This window comes from Rhinolophus hipposideros (assembly GCF_964194185.1).
Source record: "Rhinolophus hipposideros genome assembly, chromosome: 9".
NCBI classification, from domain to species: Eukaryota; Metazoa; Chordata; class Mammalia; order Chiroptera; family Rhinolophidae; genus Rhinolophus; species Rhinolophus hipposideros.
The window spans coordinates 16254009-16272674 of record NC_138055.1 but is presented as its reverse complement, the minus strand read 5'-3'; the positions used below and the strand labels follow the sequence as shown (position 1 = coordinate 16272674).

Genomic DNA, 18666 nt, shown 5'->3' with positions numbered 1-18666 from the left:
TGTAAACTTAAGTCGTTTTAAGACATTTTCATCTTTGTTATAAAATAAAGAGAGAGGGCAGGGCAGCTGGATCTTGGATCAAGAAGTCCTTTCAACTTCATCAGCAAAGATGAAAATGAATCCAGTTTCAACTTCCCAAAGCTGTTCTCATGGCACAAAGAGGGGAGCTGCTGAAATGGCCATGATGATGCTAGAGGGGTAGTCCATGGACCTTAAACCCCTCCACACAGAATTATACATGAGAACGCTGTGCAAAGGCTGATCAGCGAAGCCACCAGTAGATGGCAAGAACCATGCAGCCCCTTTCCTCTATTTGAAAAGCTGGTTTCGCCTATCGAATTCCAATCAGTAATAAATACTGTATGTCCATTCCTGTTTTGCTGCCCGGAACTGCTTTTTAGAGAAATGAACCCACCCACAACCTTTTACCATCTGACACATACATATCACACAGGTGATTGGATACACCCTGGGCCAAATTGGACAAATCAGACTCTCTATTCTCAGAAATTTGAAATGCAGACACAGGGACTAAATCAACTGGCTGGAAAGTCTAAAAGACTTAGACAATAAGGGCACATTTGGAGGCTGTCCATGATAGTTCAAGTGGAGCGGAGGAAGCTGGGTAACAGAAAGAGTGAAGCAGATGTGCAAAGAATAAGCACACCAGGCCCCAGGGGGGTAGGGTGGGGTGGGGGCAGGGAGGGTGGAAGGGAGAGAGGGAGGAGGGAAGCGAGAGAGGGAAAGAGTGCTTAATGCAATGATAGTACGTCAACTGGGTATAACGTTGTCGAGACATTAAAAAAATATGTGAAATAGTTAGTCGTACCAAACTATGAAGCAATATGGAAGTGATATAATGGTAAATAAAGCAGAATATAAAATTGTATGTATTCTACGTGGAAACTCTGCGATAATGCCTATGCATATGGGGAGAGGCTAGGTCAGTCTTCAAAGCAGTAAGTTCTGTCAAGTGACGAGGCTCTGAATCTTTCATGACAGAAATAATTGCATCTATTAATTAGACTCCTCCAGTGTTAAGGGACAAGAAAAGTCATAGAAAACAGGTCCTGTTGTTTGCAAACATAGAGGAAGCAGATGACAATCTACATTTTTGACTAATCACTTTCCTAATTGCGTTGTGTTAAATATAAAATTAGAATTGGTTAAAGGTTAAGTCTTTAAATAAATAATACATTATTGCTGCTATAACTATGGGCTAATCTACCCTAATATATTGCCACATATTACTGTGGTGTATGAACGAATAAACACTAGAACTTACCCATGTGTAACCAAGTATTCTTTTTCTAAATCATCTCTGTGCCATGCTAGAGTGTGTTAAAATAAAGGGAGACTCTAGCAGATGTGGTTAGCAAAGAAGAGTTTCTATTCTCTTCTGGAAACCCCAGTGTAACTTCAGGAGACACTCCTACACTAATGTATCCATTTCCAGTGGTTGGCCATCCTGGGCAGAATCCCTCAGCCACTGATTGACATACATGAGTTCATTACAGCAGAACTCCTGTATCCAGATTCTTGGGTGACATCAGTCCTGTGAGTTCGTTTATAAAGTCTAGTACCATGTTGATAGAACTGCACGTTGAAGCAGACTAGTTCCTGAGGTCTGAATGAACGAAGACAAGTTTCAAACTATATAACAAGAAAAATGCATTCTTGCTCATCTATATAGTCTTATTCTAAGTATTGGTGGTAACAAAAAGGGACAATAAGCTCATTATTCGAAAAAGATATGATTTACCAAGTGATGAGAAAGATGGAACAGCTTGCTGGTCAGTCCCTCCCAGAGTGGGTGTCATGGCCTTACTGACAGTCTGCACCATCTTTTATAATGACAACTTTATGGGTGCTGTGAAATGTAAATAAGGACACATGGCAAAAATTCCATAATTTCAATAATCCCAAGAGAAAATCCATTATTAAAGGACAGTGTGAACTTCTAGCCATCAGTCCCAGGTGCAGCCTCTCCGCACTTCTTGCTAAAATCCAAGCATGTGCTGGATTCTAAGATGCATTTATAAGAAGAATGAGAACAATTGTCACTACCATATACATACTTTGGATGATTAACAAAGGAACCCCAGCTGATGGAAAAAAGAAACATTTTGCCCCACACAGTTGTCCATCCTTTACCCCCAGACCAAAAAACAAAGGTCTGTGGCCAAAAAATAAAGAAGTATAACCACCTCTGTGTACTGTGCACTCTGATTTTTGAGGCAGGTCATGTACTTCTGCCCTAGAACCCTGCCTGGATGTAAAAGGGAAAGGAGAGTGGCAGTTGTACAGTCTGTCCCCGAAGATATAGATCTTACACAAAAATGTTAGGTCAGAGGAAAGTAACAATGCTTGTAGGAATCGTAACTCCTCTTAAAATCCATGAGTACCAGGAAGTCGGGCAATGAAAGCAGGTCCCACCTTACCATGGGAGAGGAGTACTAGATGGATGCAGGGTTAGAGTCAGGGTTAGGATGTCGGTAAACCCAAGGAACAAGCCTGAGTCTGTACTCATCAACTTACTTTGGAGGGTTGGAGGGGACGGGGAGAGCCAAGTCATTTATTTGTCTTTGAGATGAAAACAGAAAATTTGAGGGGTAGAGAGGGAAGGGGAACAAGAGAGGAACTAGCGAGCCGCTTAGCTATTTCTGAAGTTGGAATGGGGCAGCTGTAGGCCAGAAAAGGACTTAAATAGCAAACGACACCTGCACATGTCTTCTAGAAAGCACCAAGGACCAGAGAGACGGCTGCTTATTAAAAGATGAAAAAAATATAAATTTATATAACGCCGTATAAAAATGGATATGTAGTTGTAGAGAAAAAAATGTGGGAGAGAACATAGCACCCTGAAAGCTCAGAAAAACCTGCAGCTAGTCTTTTTGGGAATTCTAGAAAACAAAGTTTGGCATCCTTAATAGATACACAAGATATAGCTTTAGTGAACAGAAATAGCAACCTGCAAAACAACAGGATAAGAAGAAAGGACAAGAGCATGGGGTGATTAAAAACAATAGTAGATGAGCGAAGACCAATAAGCAGAGAAAAAATAGAGCAGGGTGAGATAAGGAACAACTCCACGGAAATGAAATGTCCCAGAGCAAAATCAAGCTCTTCTTTAGATGAGTAAATAGAATAATGAACACACACACACACACACACACACACACATACACACACAGAAACAAACACACACACACACACATACACACACACCCTCAATAGTAAGAAAGTTGCAGTAGACACTGTTGGTGCAGAGAGAAACCATGTTCTCTGCAAACAGGAAACACCTTTTGTTCAAGTATCCCACAGCTCAGAGAAGTAGCTCTAGTCCCAGTTCAGAAGGAAATCCTCAGTCCTTTTACTGTGATTGGTTTAGGGCAGGGTATGTGACTTATTTCATCAATGAGACCGGAGGAGAAGTCTGTTTGGGGCTCCTGAGAAGAGTTTGCTCATAAAGGTGACAACACACAGGAAGATTGCTATTCTTCTGGAATGCAAGGCTACCTTACTAATGATGGGGAAACTAAATGGATGGAGGGCCCCCATCTGGGTCATGGCAGATGTCCATTAGTTAAAAGAATCCTGATATGCAGGACGAGCTGGAGAAGCACACCCTTTCTGAAGGAAAAAAAAGCAAAAATGAAAACAGTGAAATAATATTGAATACGGAAGATGAGGACAAATGACAAATATATAAACCTAATAAATACAGGAGTTCCCAGATAAAAATATAAAGAGATCAACTGAAATGTAAGCAATAAGTGAAGATACAATTTTTTAAAAAGTGATCTAAGTGTAAATAATGAAAAGATCCTAATAATTCAAACCAAAAGCGCTCACAATGTTTTAAGTAAAATTAATTTAAAAGGGTCCTATATAGGCTTATTATAGAAAATTTTGGTTTTCATTTTAAGGACAAAGAAAACCTGTGTATTTTATTGGCAACTAAAAGAAAAAAATGTCTACCTCTGCATAAAAATAACACTGGCATTATGCTTTTTATTCAATTCTAAATACCAAAGACAGTGAACTAACATCTACGAACACTGTGTAATTTTACTTCTAGTTTCCATTCACATGGCAAAACAATAGAAAAATGTTTTCTTAAGATATGTAAGGGATCAGAAAACATACCAAATAAGTGTGCTTCTTTAAATTTTTACTGGAAAATGTCCCTAATAAACTGAACAATTAATCAAGATTAAAAATTGAGAATGAAAAAGTTGTGCAGAAGGCTAAAGGTGAACACAGAAAAAATTGAAACACAGATTTGCTTTAAAAAATATATAATTCAACACATTAAAGATGTTATATAACTAAACTACAGTCAAGTTATGTATGATTAATTAAATTAATGATTTACTAAAAATAGTCTTTTAAATTCTAATTGTGTAACCAATATACATAAGCATGTGTGCTACATTTTCTGTTTACAAAGGCAAGAGTCACAATGCATTTTTTCACAAATTTTCCAATCATAGTAATACAGATAGAAAAATATTTTGGAAAATATGAAAGGTAGCCACTAAGACAATGACCCTATTCTTATCACCATTTTACAGTGAGAGGAAAAGTTAGAGATTGGTATCTACCCTCAGGAAAAAAACGGGAAATGTATCACTGATCTCAAGATGGGCAAGACTTGCCATGTACAAAAATAACATCGATGTGGATTTTGAATAAAATCTTCTTGGTCTCATCTTTCTGAAAAGTGTCTCTGGGGCTATCCAGAATGGTCTATCACATCGTATGCCACGTTGACCGAAGGTAGTAGGCAATGATCAGTTAAGAGGAGGCTCTGAAATCAAACTCAGCGTTTGAAATGCTAGCTCTGCAGTGGACATAATTCTATGCCAATTAAATGAGATACATGAAAGAACTTAGAAGAGTTAATGACACTATTAAATAAATGTTACCTACTATGATTATCTCTTCTACCTAATATTTCCAATATTGAAATAAATCACAGCCCAGCAGATGCAGCTTATAGCCATTGCTTTTGTGTGAACAAGTCTCAAGCATGTTCGTTGACCAAATAATCTAATAACAGTATTCTGCCATTAACACTTTCTAGAATAACAAATTAATTTCTCCTTGGAAAGCATCATCTGCAAAACATATGGATTATGGTAAGCCTTTAAATATCGCTCAAATTCTTCAAACATGGCCTGCTACACTGCGTTTCTGTAAAACAAATTAGCTCATGTCATTGGCAAGTAAGGGATGATGTCAATATAATGCAGGAGTTTGAAAATCACATTTTGCATGTCTAATTTTTCCCAGTGTGTTTATGTGTGAGCCACCAGGAAGAACAGCTGCATACAACCTGCCCTAATAAAGCCAAGCACAGCAAGTTGCAGAGGAATAAAATTGTACAACACGCCTACTCACTATCTTATTCTTCTTGACTCAGTTTGACCAAGGGCTCTGTCCTGCAAAGCTAATCGCACAAATCTAGCAAATCTTTATCCATTTGCACTTGCCTACAAAACTTAGCAGCCGTCAACATTTCCTTATTGTTTCCTTACTTTAAGCTACCTTAAGATTTTTTTAAAGCTGTATTTACTGTATTAGTTTTTTTTATTAGGAATTCAACCCATCTTTTTAACAGTGTCAGTATTTTTGTAACATTTCAAAGTTGCGTGGGTTATGAGTAATCGGCCCCAACCTTATTTTTTTTCCCATTTTTATTCATGATTCTGTAGAACATGGGGCAGCTCCGAAAACCGTAAGTAGTATAATAGCAAAAATGGCTGTAACTCAGCCCTTCTCCTTTCCTTTTTAATACCCCTTCAAACCGAGTTCTATATCAACCTATCTCAGATTGTGTAGCAGATAAAGAGACAACTCTTAATTGTCTATTAACATCTAGCACTAACTCCCAAAGGAGAGTACATTTGACATTTGAAATGATACATGGCATGACAAAGCAATGATATTTCTCCAAATGAGCAGCCAGATACCAAGCAAAAGACTTCAGTTCTCACCCAGGAAAAAAAAAATTAAAGACTACTCCTCAAGAGTTTATTTTAAAAGCATGCATCTGTAGAGAAAGCTGTGGAATTTCAACACTCAAGCGATAATAGCAAGTGGCTCAATAGCAAATGTCATTCCATTTTGTAAAGGTTTTTTTTAATAAGTAACTAGTACCTCAAAGCCACCCAGCATTTCTTGAGAAAGCAAGAGTCACAATGTTCAGACGTAATACATCAGTGTCAAAGAAAATGGTTTAGGTTTAATGTAATGTACTAGCCCAGACTCAGAAGTAATAATTACTTAACATCCTATGCAGTCTTAATACACAGCGTGCTGTTTTTAGCAGGTTATGAAGTAAGCTTAGCGTGGTTACTTTTTGTAGAAGAAAAGCATGCTAAAGATCAAGAATAGCATAAACCTTCTTATGCAATTTCACTATGTTCAATAGGTGGTCAGTTAATAAAAAAGGTAGGAAAGCAAGGAATCAAAATATTTTAATATATATCTTAAATATTTTCTTTTAATTTAAAACATATATATGTGCATTTTGACCAAATTTTTGATGTAGAGGCAAAGCTTTTTCTTTGCACATGAACCTGCTTATGGAGTTTTGAGTTCCCTTTCTTACATATATTTATTCATAATACGTATCTATAACCACCTATCTATAATTTCTGATTTTTCATTTGCAAAGTAGAATGGGTTGCTTCCAGACAATCTGAGTGCAAATTCTTTTTAGAGTTTAATAATTTACTTCTTAGTTGTTACAGCTATCTTAATAATTTTAAGTCTTAAGATATTTCTGAACTGTGTGACTTAATTTTCAAAGAAACAACTCTCTTACATTTATATAGTATTTATATAAATGTAATTTACTATATAAATTATATAGTATTTATATAAATGAAACAACTCTCTTACATTTGTATAGTATTTAATTGCTACACAATCTTAAAAATATATACAATTGGCATAAACGCATTAAGGAATAGACAACTAATTATTGGCAAACGCACTAGTCAATTAGTGATAGAATTAGATGTAAAATAATAGAGCACAGTTTACTATAAATATGCTATGGGTGTCAGAATGTTCTACAAAGGAGATGGAGAACATTGATTAAATGGAGGAAGCAAGGGTCAATTAAGTAGAGTTTTGTAAGAGAATGTTAACTGTAGTCTGGGAGTAGTTAAGGCTTAAGATTCTGGATAACTGAAACCCAGATGGCATGTTCCAGAAGCACTGATACAAAACTTTTTTCTTTTTCAATGGGCTATTGCATAGAGTTAAAAGACAGTATTAGAGAGTCTCATGTCTTTATGTAACAGAGAAGAAAATTATAGCCCAAGGACTTTCAGTGACTTGCCCAATGTAACTCAGATGTTTAATAGTGAAACCAGACTTTCTCACTACTGAGGAACCTTTCCACAGTCACTCTCCTCTCTTTTTTGGCAAGATATGTGCCCAGAAGGCTGGGCACTCAGGTGAATGCATCAGCTGAGCTCCCTCCCCCTTTGGCTCCCAGTTAGGTTTGGACAATGGGAGGCACTGAGAGATTAAAGGATTGGAAGACAGAAAGCACAGTTCAAGAACCCATTCATCAATGGTGTAATTCCTGTCAGCCAGACAGTTCCAACTGTCACCAGACACTGGTAACCACATCTGGAAATAGTAATGGCCTCCCATTATCGTTAGTCCTGTGTGCCTTACCTTACACAACCTAACCCCTGCCCACCTGTCTGCCTATTGTCCCATCACTAATTTTCTGTGAAACCCTTGAAGTGTGCCAAATATTTCTTGCTGGATCCTACTGATGCAACCAGTTATCACTATGTAATCCTCCAACCATATTTTTTCCCTGCCCCTGAAACACTAAATCTTCACTTTTTAAAATTTATGACAGGAATTTAACCAAATACCTTGATTTTATCTTTATAATTCAGAAGTTTAACGAAGATGTGTCTTAGCATGGATTTCTTTGGGATTATCTATTTGGGATTCTTTTAACTTCTTTAATATTTGGGTTTATGTCTTTCACCAAATTTAGGAAGTTTTCAGCCATTATTTATTCAAATACTTTTTTTTTTCAAATTTAGAATATTCTTTAGTATAGCCTACTTATTTCACTAGAAAATGAGCTTTCCTTTCCAAATCTGTGGTCTGACACAATTCGGACCTATTTTTTTAATTAGTTTCAGGTGCACAAAACAAAGGAATAGTTAAACATTTATCATGAATATCCCTCACACAGTGTCAACCCCCCTCCCCCGTCCACTTTCCCTCTGACATCGCACACAGCCATTACATTTCCACTGTCTCTATTCCTAATGCTGTACTCCGCTTCTTGTAAACATATATATATATATATATATATATATATATATATATATATATATATATATATATATATAAACTTGTAGTTGACATTCTTCATTGTTCATCTTCAGCTTCAGGTGTACAGTGCAGTGATCAGGCGTCTACACCATCCCTGATGTGGTCTCCCTAATGAGACAAGTGTCTATCAGATACCCTACAAAACTCCAGTGAGACACTGAATATCTCTGATCCCAATTACTTAGCCAGAAAATAGAGATAACAATATGAATGCTTTATAGGGTTTTGATGAGGATTAAATGGGTACTTCGTGTGAAGTGTTAAATCCATGCCAAGCACACAGTCACCTTCAACAAATTTTAGCGTTGTTGAATTAGACATGGACCCATTGGTCTTATCCCAGAAAACAGGGAGGCATGGGTTTAAGAAAATTAAACAAGTTAAAAAGAGTTAAAATCAACATATGTGTCTCTAACCAAGGGCCTTACCTAATATCTTTCAACATGCACTAATTGCCTTTAATTTAGTTCTTGCTCTTGTTTACATGTAAAAAATTGTAATGTGCTACTCTTCACTCATAGCAAACTATGCAGAGTGTAGGGTCCAAAAGACACCCTGAGTTTTCCCCCAAGGCACAGAGCTTACCATACAGGCATGAACAAGAGTTTTGTATGCTGAGAAATTCAGGGAGCCTACCTTCCAGAGGGTTGGACCAATGGACCAACGGCCATAATACTCATAGAAAATGCCACTTCTTTTGTTCCCTCAGAGTTCCATAGAATTTAAAACGGGGGGAGGAAGGGGGCAAGTACAAAAGCTAGGAGGCACCAGTGAGTGAAGGCCACTGTGTTTTATTAATCCATGTGATTAATCCAGCATGCTAAGGAAGATTCTTTACAGAATCGAAACTTGCGTGGTTTTGATCCACATGGATTAGAAAACACTATTGCATTCACTTGCCAGTGCCCCCTTTGCTTTGGCTAGAGCTGTATTCTTTGCAGTCCAGTAGGAACAAAAGAGAAAGAGCATTTATATAAGGACTAGGAGCATAGGCACTTTGACAAGTTCCTTTTTCCCCTCCCCTCTGTGAGACGCTTCCTGAATTTCCCAAGAACTAAGCCCTGGGTTTGTATTTGCATGGTTTCTCCCTAAAAGCCAAACAACTGGAAATTGCCCCCCAACAAATGCAGATTTATGTCAACCCATGAAAAGTGGTTTTTACCAAGGGATGGGTGGATGACAAATCCCACCCCAAGCTCTTTGCAAGGAAATGGTGAGAATGATACAGAAGCATTCAAGGTTCCAGTGGGAACCACCATTTCTTCATGAGGCTAAGTAACCTGAAAGAGTCCTGTCAGAATTCAGGAGTTTTCTCACAAGTTTTAGTGGGAGAGGAATAGGAGCCTTTAGATATGGCAAAGAAAGAGCAAGAAAGCTTCAGGGAAATGGAGAAGGAGTTATCTGGGCAAGGCCCAATCAGGCTCCACCTGCCACAGTCAGCTACAATGTGATTCTGAAAACTGGCAGGAGGTATGTCTGAACAAACGAAGACATTCTGAAGCAATTGCATCTGTTCTTGTTATACGTGGGAGGAGTAAAAACGAGGCTTCTCCGGGAAGCCCCTGTGGTCTGTCATACACGAGTCTCCAGACGTGGTGAGACTTTTCCAGACAATGGATATGCTGAGGATGCTCTCAGTGGCAACAGAATGGTAGCATGGGTTAGAACTCACAGAGACCTTCCCAAAGCACATCCAGGGACAAGGGAAGCACCTGACTTTGAGTTCTAGAAAGAAAGAATTATGGCTTGCAAGTGAAATTGGGCTAGTGCAGGAGAACCAGATCCCAGCTCGCTCTATCACCTTCCGGCCCCCCATCTCCCCATAGATCTCCAAGCTGTGATTCCTAACCCTCCTGCAAAGACTGAAGAAGACAAGCAGCAGGAAATCTGCCAGGTGACATGCTGAGACCACCTGGTTCTTGTCAATCAATGGAGTGCAAACAAATAAAAAAGTAAAACTTGAAAGTTTATGAGGCCTTCCTGTTAGAAATAATTTAACACTCCCCTTCTTTTTGTCATAGGTCTCCCCAGTACCCAGTACAGTGCTTGGTGCAGAGTCAGCATTTAATAAATGTTTGTTGAACAATATCGTAGACCTCAATACCAGCCAGCTGCCTTGCCCTTTGGGTAAATTCCTAATCTCCCTATTAAATTACAAGATCTTTAAGGACAATTACCCTGACAGATTTATCTGTGTGTCCCCCAGCAGTTAGTACAACACTCTGAACATGATAGGCTGTCAATACGTGGTTGTTGAATAAGTGGTCTGTGATGCTTATGTGCAATCTCGTCATACGGGTCTCTGGAGAGCGTGATTTGTGTTTGTGCGTGTGCCCATATATACGTATGCAGTCTTGACTTTACATCTGTATTGGTGTATATGTCTGGCTCTTAAAGGAGCAGCATCAAGGAAAATAAGCTCTGGCTAGTCATCAACAGTCCCATTTGAAAAAAAAATTATTTCTATAACATTCTGCTGACTAACCATCTAGGTTCCCATTAGTTGAGTGAAAAGATATTTTTCAATGGAGAATAGATGATCCAATTTCCTCCTTTTTTTGCTTTATAACAGAGGAGACTGATCAGAGAGGTTAAGCAGCTTACACAAGGTAACACAGCTGATGACTGAGTTAGGGTCTCACTTCCTCTTCAAACCTCAAGTTCAGCAGCTTAGTTTGAGCTCTGTGACTCTAGAAAAAGTTGTTGTTGCCAATATTCCCAAGACATCTTAGTTGTTAAATCAAATGAGCATTCTTAGTACATTTCTTATTTGTCTTTTCTTAATATTTGATGCCAATTAGCCTTTCCCTCCTTTTGAAATCCATGACCTCCTTTGAATGTTCTAACAGTAACGTTAAGGCTTATTGGGCATTTAATATGGACCAGGCACCATTCCAAGAACTTTAACTATATTGTGATATTTATCTGTCACAAGATACCCTAGGGGTTAGATATATTAGTATTCCTATTTTAACTTAGGGAAACTACAGTGAAGAGAGGTTAAGTAACTTGCCCAAGGTCATACCACTAGTCAGTGGTTACATTGGAATTCAAACTCAAAAACCTAACAGCAGACTGGGCACTTCTAACCACAGTGCCCCTTGTTAGCTGTTGCTTTTTTCTAATTTTTCTAGGCTACGTGCCTCTTCAACTTCTCTTTATTCCTTTGAGTTCTAGTCTCAGCCCTCATATCTTCTCCCCTCTCTTGATCATCTCACCTACTCCCAAGACTTCCTTAGGATCTTGTTATGATTCCATTTCTTTTTTCCAGCTCATACCTTTATTCTAAGTCACAAATATATACATGGCCATTTGAATATCTGTGTCTACTCAGGTCCACTAGAATGGTCTCCTTTGCTAACTTTTACTCAGCTAAAATCTTCGTGTCCACTTATTTAAAATAAATATCAACACAGCAAGTAATTTAGAGTTATCAGAGCAAGCCACGTAATTATAAACTGTGACACTTCTCAAAGTTATGCCCATACTCTCCACAAGATCCATGTATACCGAATCTTGATGCCATACATTTTTCAGATGCTGACAGTGCCAAGCAATTATTTTCTCTGTTCCTGCATTGTATTTTAAAAATAATTAAGAGGTTGGCATTTACTTTTATTGAATTGCATCAGTTGGCTAGAACTAAGCTTCAAGTACTCTTTCTTTAATACCAACAACGGTGGAGTGGGTCAAAATTTTGAATACTTTTAATACATGCCAGAAAAGCTGTAAAATATGATGTCCTAATCATTTCATTAGTCCTTCTTGGGAAATCACCAGGGTCCATCAAAGCAAACTGGTTAAATAAAGGTATGATCATAAAATGTATGACTCTCAAGTTATAAGAAAAATGAAAGAAGACGCTTTCAAGGTCCTGCTGTGGACAGAGATCCAAGTTACAGTGTAAAGTGAAGACTGCAAAGTAAAAAATACTGCTTGCTGCTCAGTTCTATTTGCTCATATGCACACTTTTATTTGCTTAGAGAAAGTGCGTAAGGATTCCCAAGAAACCAGAACAAGTGGTTTCTTAAGGTTGGGCGGATAAGGCAGATTGGAGCAGGAATGAGAACAAGACTTTCCACCTTTTTCTAGTTCTGGTTTTTGAACAATGTGATTGTATTACCACCTCTCAGTTTCCAAATTTTTGTAAAGGAAGAAGAGTACGAGTGGTTCCACGCTGTGATTCTAAAATGACACCTATATGCATGTAACGAACTTTATTAACATGCAAGTGCAAGTAAATAAATACATTATAAAATAATGCATCATCCAAACAAAAATGTAGCAGTCATTTGCTTTATCAGTTGTCCTAAAAACTTCATTTTCTTATAGGTAGAAAATTAGACATGCAAGTTCACCTACCCTTCCAGCTCAAGGAAATCGTCCAAGGTTGGCAGAATAACCTATGGCGCCAGTATTGTATAGACTATAACAAAGCGACCACACATCATTTCAGCTTGACACAAAATGATATTTTTTGCTTGCCCCATATTAATTTATTCTGGAAAACCATCCCTCCCATTCTCACCCTGCTCCCCCCACCACACACACAAATTTTGTGTAATTTAAATGTAGCTGTTAGAGTTCAATGCAAGGGTCACAAAAGTTGACTGTTGTGCTCTTATATACCTGTAATGCGGGACTCAGCTCCCGCTCCCCACATAAGAACGCAGGATATGGTGAGGCCAAAAAGGAACACCCACGGAGCCATAGATAGGGGAGTCATATCACTATATTCTTGATGGCTGCTGGTCAAGACACAAAAGCAAACATCTGCCAGTACCCCAATGAGGGGTCTTCCTGTGCCCCAGTCTCACTGGCAGCCGGGAGAGACATAGGAAATAAATTCAACACAATCCGCAATCCGCTTGCTAACTGCAATCCACACTTGCTAACTGCACTTGTTAGCCACAATCTGCCGTCCGCTTCTCTGACCCCCTAGCATAGCCATGGCAATTATATTAGTGGCTAATGACTAACCAGTAACAGTTGATGGCCACCAGCCACAGCGGATGGCCATCTGATTATAGCTGATGGCCATCTAATAACCAAGCCAGCACCTTTCCACATGAGGCCGAGAGCCTGGAAACTGCTCTCCTGGCTCTGTCCCTACAACACCCTAAATGTTTCAGGAATAAAATGAGACTTAAGATGACCAATCAGAGTCATTGGATAGGAGGTCGGGACTGTTATCAAAGTAGAGCAGAAGAGAGTGTCTTTACTTTTGAAATTATAAGCTCTAAGAATCAGACAAGCCTGTATCTACCAGGACCCTTAATTGCTATTCATTCTGAAAATAAACCCCAAATGAGAATTAACTCAACATGGAGATTTTTAAAAAGAAAGAAAGAAAGAAAATCATGATAATGTTGATGAATCCTGGATCCAGCCATGCTTTGAGCCAGTCCACCCCTTGGATTTACCAACTTCATGAGCCAGTGAATTCTCTCTTTTGTTGCTATTTTGAAACACAATTAAAGTGTTCTTCGATAGAACCTTCGTGCTTTTTACCTGTACATATTCCAGAGTTTCTTTGGAAACCTTTGTCTTTCTTGGGATTATTTCTTAATTTACCTGGAAAATGCAGAAAACGTAGACTCCTCACGTTAAGAGATTCAGAGAAATTCTTCATGTGAGCAGTGAATCTGGAGCAGGGCAAGGCAAATCTCTCATGATGAGAGCTGGGCTGTAAGGTAGAGGCAAAAATACACAAAAATCAGGTTTGTGGCTCCAAAACAATCCATGCCACCTGCCATTTTTACTTCCCTAAATGAATGATATTTAAAAAATATTTTTGCTTCTTTATTCTTTGAGTGAAATGACCCTAAAACAAATGCAGTTGACTCCAGTTACCTATACATTCACATCCTTCCCATATATTTCATGAAAGTGGCCAATTATTTATCGGCTCATTCACCAAATTTTTATTGCATTACACTATGTGCCAGACATTTTTCCAAAAATGGGATATAGTAGATAAAGTCTCTGTCCTCGTGAAATTCTAGCAGAGGCGACAGAAAAATAAATAAATATATCTGTGATATATCAGATGGTGATATTTCTATCGCTAAGAAAAATGATAAGCAAAGGGAATGGAAAAATGTTGAGGGTGGTATACTAATTTATATACAGAACTAAGAGAGGACTTCATGGACAAGGTGACATTAAAGCAAAGATTTGAAAGCATAGAGGGCATAGCCATGTGATTTCCTGAGTGAGGATTATTCCAAACACAGCCAGGGTGTCAGAGGTCAGAGAGACTGGGCACAGGGAAGCGGGTCAGAAGATTGGTGGTAGGAATGCCAGTATCGAGTTGGGCTTTGCCACCTTGAAATAACCAAACTCAAAATATATAAAAAAGAGAAAGAGACCCAAAGATATTGGATAATTAATATAAAATAAAGTCATAAATAAGGACAATCTGATTCGATTTTAATTTAAAACAATTCAGCAAACATGTAGTCAGTACCAATTATCCATTAGTGTTTATGGGTAACTTTTATTATTTGGATATGATTGGACATTATTGTTTGAGTAGTGAATATCATTTTATGGATGGTATTGTTTGGATATTATGTGTTTAAGGTGGTGTTAACCTGCTAGGTTTCTAAGAGCTCAAACCACCCCTGCATGAGGGAGATCTTGCCTAAGGGTTGAGGTTTTCATCTTGTCATTCCCCACAGTTATATCATTCACCCAGCCCCACCCAGCCCCTGAGGAAAGGCCTGTATCTCAAGCCACAAATTTTAAACTGAGTGGTGGGACCTAGGAGGGGACCAGAGTAGGAAGTCTCCCTTTGCCATGACTACTGACCAAGGAGGGAGAACAGAATTGCAGGGGTGAGGCCTACGAGGATATATACCTCTTAAAAGGCAGAAAAAGAGGTGGAAACAGAGTGACCTAGGCCAGCTGCATTGGTGACAGTGTGTGGGAGATTAACTGAGGAAGGGTCACTTGTATACCTTTTGTCATGCAGGGACTCTGTTCCCACTCCCCACACAAGAACACAGGACATGGTGAGGCCAAAAAGGAACACCAACGAAGCCATAGATAGGGGAGTCATACCACTATATTCTCGCTGGCGGCTGGGTTGGAGACACAGGAAGCAGGGGCTGCAATCTGCCATCTGCTTCTCTGCCAACCAACCAACCAACTCACGCCCTAGCGTAGCCACAGCAGTTATATCAGTGGCTAATGACTAACTAGTCACAGCTGATGGCCATCTACTACCTGAGCCAGCACCTTTCCACATGAAGTCAAGAGCCTGGAAACTGCCTCTCCTGGCTCTGTCGCCACACCTTCATAAATAAGTCTTATACTGCACTTTATAAGTCTTTTCTGCTGCCAACATTTTCCTCACCTCTATGCATATTTGCTTGGTCTTAAGTGAAGTCTTTTTGGAAATCATCTTAGATGATCTAAGAGAAATAAATGAAAGGAAATGGCATTCTACAATCATAAAGAGAGAGGAGCAGTAGTGATGGTTAGAACCTAGAAGGTCCCCCTGGACTCCCCCTGCCCCTTTCACCCCCAGATCCACTCAAACCAAATGCTGTCAACTCTACCCTTTCCGTGTCCTTCAGACCCCTTCTCTCCTCTGCCTTCGCTTCGCTACCTGTTCCCTGCTGCAGTTCACCTCAGTGGAATTCTCTTTTCATATTCTCTTTCCAAAACTCTATAAAATAAATATAATAGTAAATATGGCACTCACCTTCTTAATAGTGTTCAATGGCTTCCCATCATTTAAACAATGGTTCTCAAACTTTACTGTGCATAAAAATCACCAGGGGAACATGTTAAATGCAGATTTTGATTCAAACAGTTGAGGGTGGAGTCCAGGATGTGTATGGTTGACAAGACTCACAGGCGATTGATAGAAGTAACAAGTGTGGCCATGGACCAGCATTGTTAACATCACCTGGGGGCTTGTCAGATATGGAGATTCTTGACCTGCAGAATCAGGGTCTGAATATTGACAAGGTTCCCAGATGATTTGTATGCACATTAAAGACGTAAAACACACTTTCATCTAAAGAATAAAATACAGAATCTCTTCCGTGGCATAGGAAGCTGCTCATGACCCACCATCTGTTTATCTCTTCCCCCCTATTTCACAGGGCTCTTTCTGCGACCTAAATATAACAAACTAGGGACACTGGGGCACCTAAATATAACAAACTAGCTGAAGCAGTGACCCCATCTTCTCCATTTTGGTAGCCTCAGTAACTGACACAGATATGCTGCCTTATTGACACATGCTGAGTCAACCAAACCAGATGAATTTATATTTAAAAACACATTTTAAAATACAGTATTACATTCATATTGTATCTTTTATCAAGGTATAACTGAACTGGAATGAAAAAGAATGAACGGAGAAAACCAACTGTCGATTTTATGAGCTCAGATGCATCTACTCCTTAAAACACTGAACATGTCACCACCATTGGGCAGGGGCGGGGGGTGGGGGGGGATACTTAGTCCTGCCTGCGAAGTCATTGCTGTTCTCAATTGATTTACTACCTGAAGTCAAACCCGTGCTCTGTATATTAAAGCACAAACCCCACCATTTTTTTTAAGAAGAGCAAACGTTCACCACAAAGATACAAGAACAGTAAATATTGATCTTCTTGACAGACAGTGCACCTCACGCCACAGGCCACTCCAGCACCTGCTCATGACCACCCCACCACCCTCCCGTTTGTGGGGAAATAATGCCAAGTGGCCTCCTGTGCTATCGGCTGCACATTGCAAATATTGAAAAGAAATAAATTTCTCTGAATGAAAAGCACCTTTCTTTGCTCTCCAACCCCCTTTCCTCCCAAGTCATGTTGATTTGGGGGCTGTGCATACTGCCAGCACCTGTACTTTTCAATTGTTTGCTTGCCAAGATCACTGTGGTTTTCTTGCTTGGTTTTAGGAACCATTGTAAGTACAGTAGCCAATGAAGGTGTATTTTCTTTCTGGCTTGGCAATCTGTAGGGGAAGCATCAGCTTCAGGACACCTAACAGCAAGTTTAATGAGAGGACATGGAAAGAGGAACAGAAATCAGAGGTCCTTTTCCTGACTACTGTCCCCATGTGACAGTGAAAATGGACCACCGCTGCAGACCAAAAAGAAAGGTTTGGATTTCCTCAATAGCCTTATTATTAGTCAGTAAGTTTTTAAACTTGGTTTCACTGAAATTCAGAACTACTCCTTAACTGAACATGAAGACCTGCAATAAGAAATAAGAATGGAATTGCAGCAAGCGGAAATTCAAACTGTGATTGAAAAAGTCCACATAGACTATTACCCCCAGGCTCTAATTATAAATATTGAATAAAACTATTATTTCTTCCACATGAAGCATCACCCGCCACTTTATGGCGTAGGTTTTGTGCGCTGTGTGATCTTGATCACTGTTTTTAATCTCTTCCCGCTGATCCATGTGACAATACACCATTAGAGTAAAATAAACTGCAGCCAGTTACTGTGACCTGGTCAATGTAGATGACAAATTGGGTGTAGGGACAAATAATCAATGTGTAAAGATCCAGCTTCTTCCTTCTCTTACCTGAGGCTGACTTCTCATTCAAAGAGAGATTACAGCCTCTATTACCACCACTGGGGAGGTATTTGTTACTTTTCTTTCCCTGTATACTTTTATTCTAATTTCGGGAATAAGCGTCTGGGAGTCTGCAAGACTCCAAATCTTGATTCACATGGTTTACGTGAGCCCCACCCCCAAACTTCGAGGGTAAAGCAAATGCCCACATTGGCACATTATATTCTGTTGGCTACAAGGATTGAAGTTCAGAACCAATGGAATAGAATGAGATTTTGTCAAGACTTCTAGGATCGAGGTTTGACTGTGAGAGATGGAAGAGCCTCTGGCGGCCACAGCCATCTTACTGGCATGAGGCAAGCACCTGTTGGCTTTGGATTGCTTTCCTGGTAAGACAGCTTGAATTGGGTGAGCTGTACTCTCTTGCCTACTCTACTTCATGCCTAGAGACCTGTATTTGTGATATGAGGTTTCAAATTGCAGTATGTTGTCATGGAATGGTTTATTTCATTCTGGGTAAAATCAATCAGCTCTGATAAGGATGGTGCCACTCTGCCTTAGTTGCCCTCATTCTTCAACCATCTGAGCCAAAAATCTTGGTAATTTACTTATCCCAAATATGAAGGAGATGATACTTGCCTCAGACACTTACAAGTAAAATAAAGAAGTATTTTGGTTTTGTCAATGTATGTAGTGAGCTACAGAGTAGGGAGCTGAAACCAGCCTCCTTATT

General features: G+C 39.2%; 1 protein-coding gene across 1 annotated transcript in view; it reads right to left on the bottom strand.

The window, feature by feature from the left end:
* The window catches only part of LOC308501823 (uncharacterized protein C12orf42), a gene marked incomplete at both ends in the record, with an annotated part of 124369 nt that overhangs the window by 42603 nt on the left and 63100 nt on the right, over positions 1 to 18666 (bottom strand). Inside the window, one exon of the mRNA XM_081058914.1 lies at positions 13960 to 14071. Within this exon, the coding sequence (XP_080915040.1) occupies positions 13960 to 14071 (112 nt within the window). The remainder of the gene's footprint in view (positions 1 to 13959; positions 14072 to 18666) is intronic.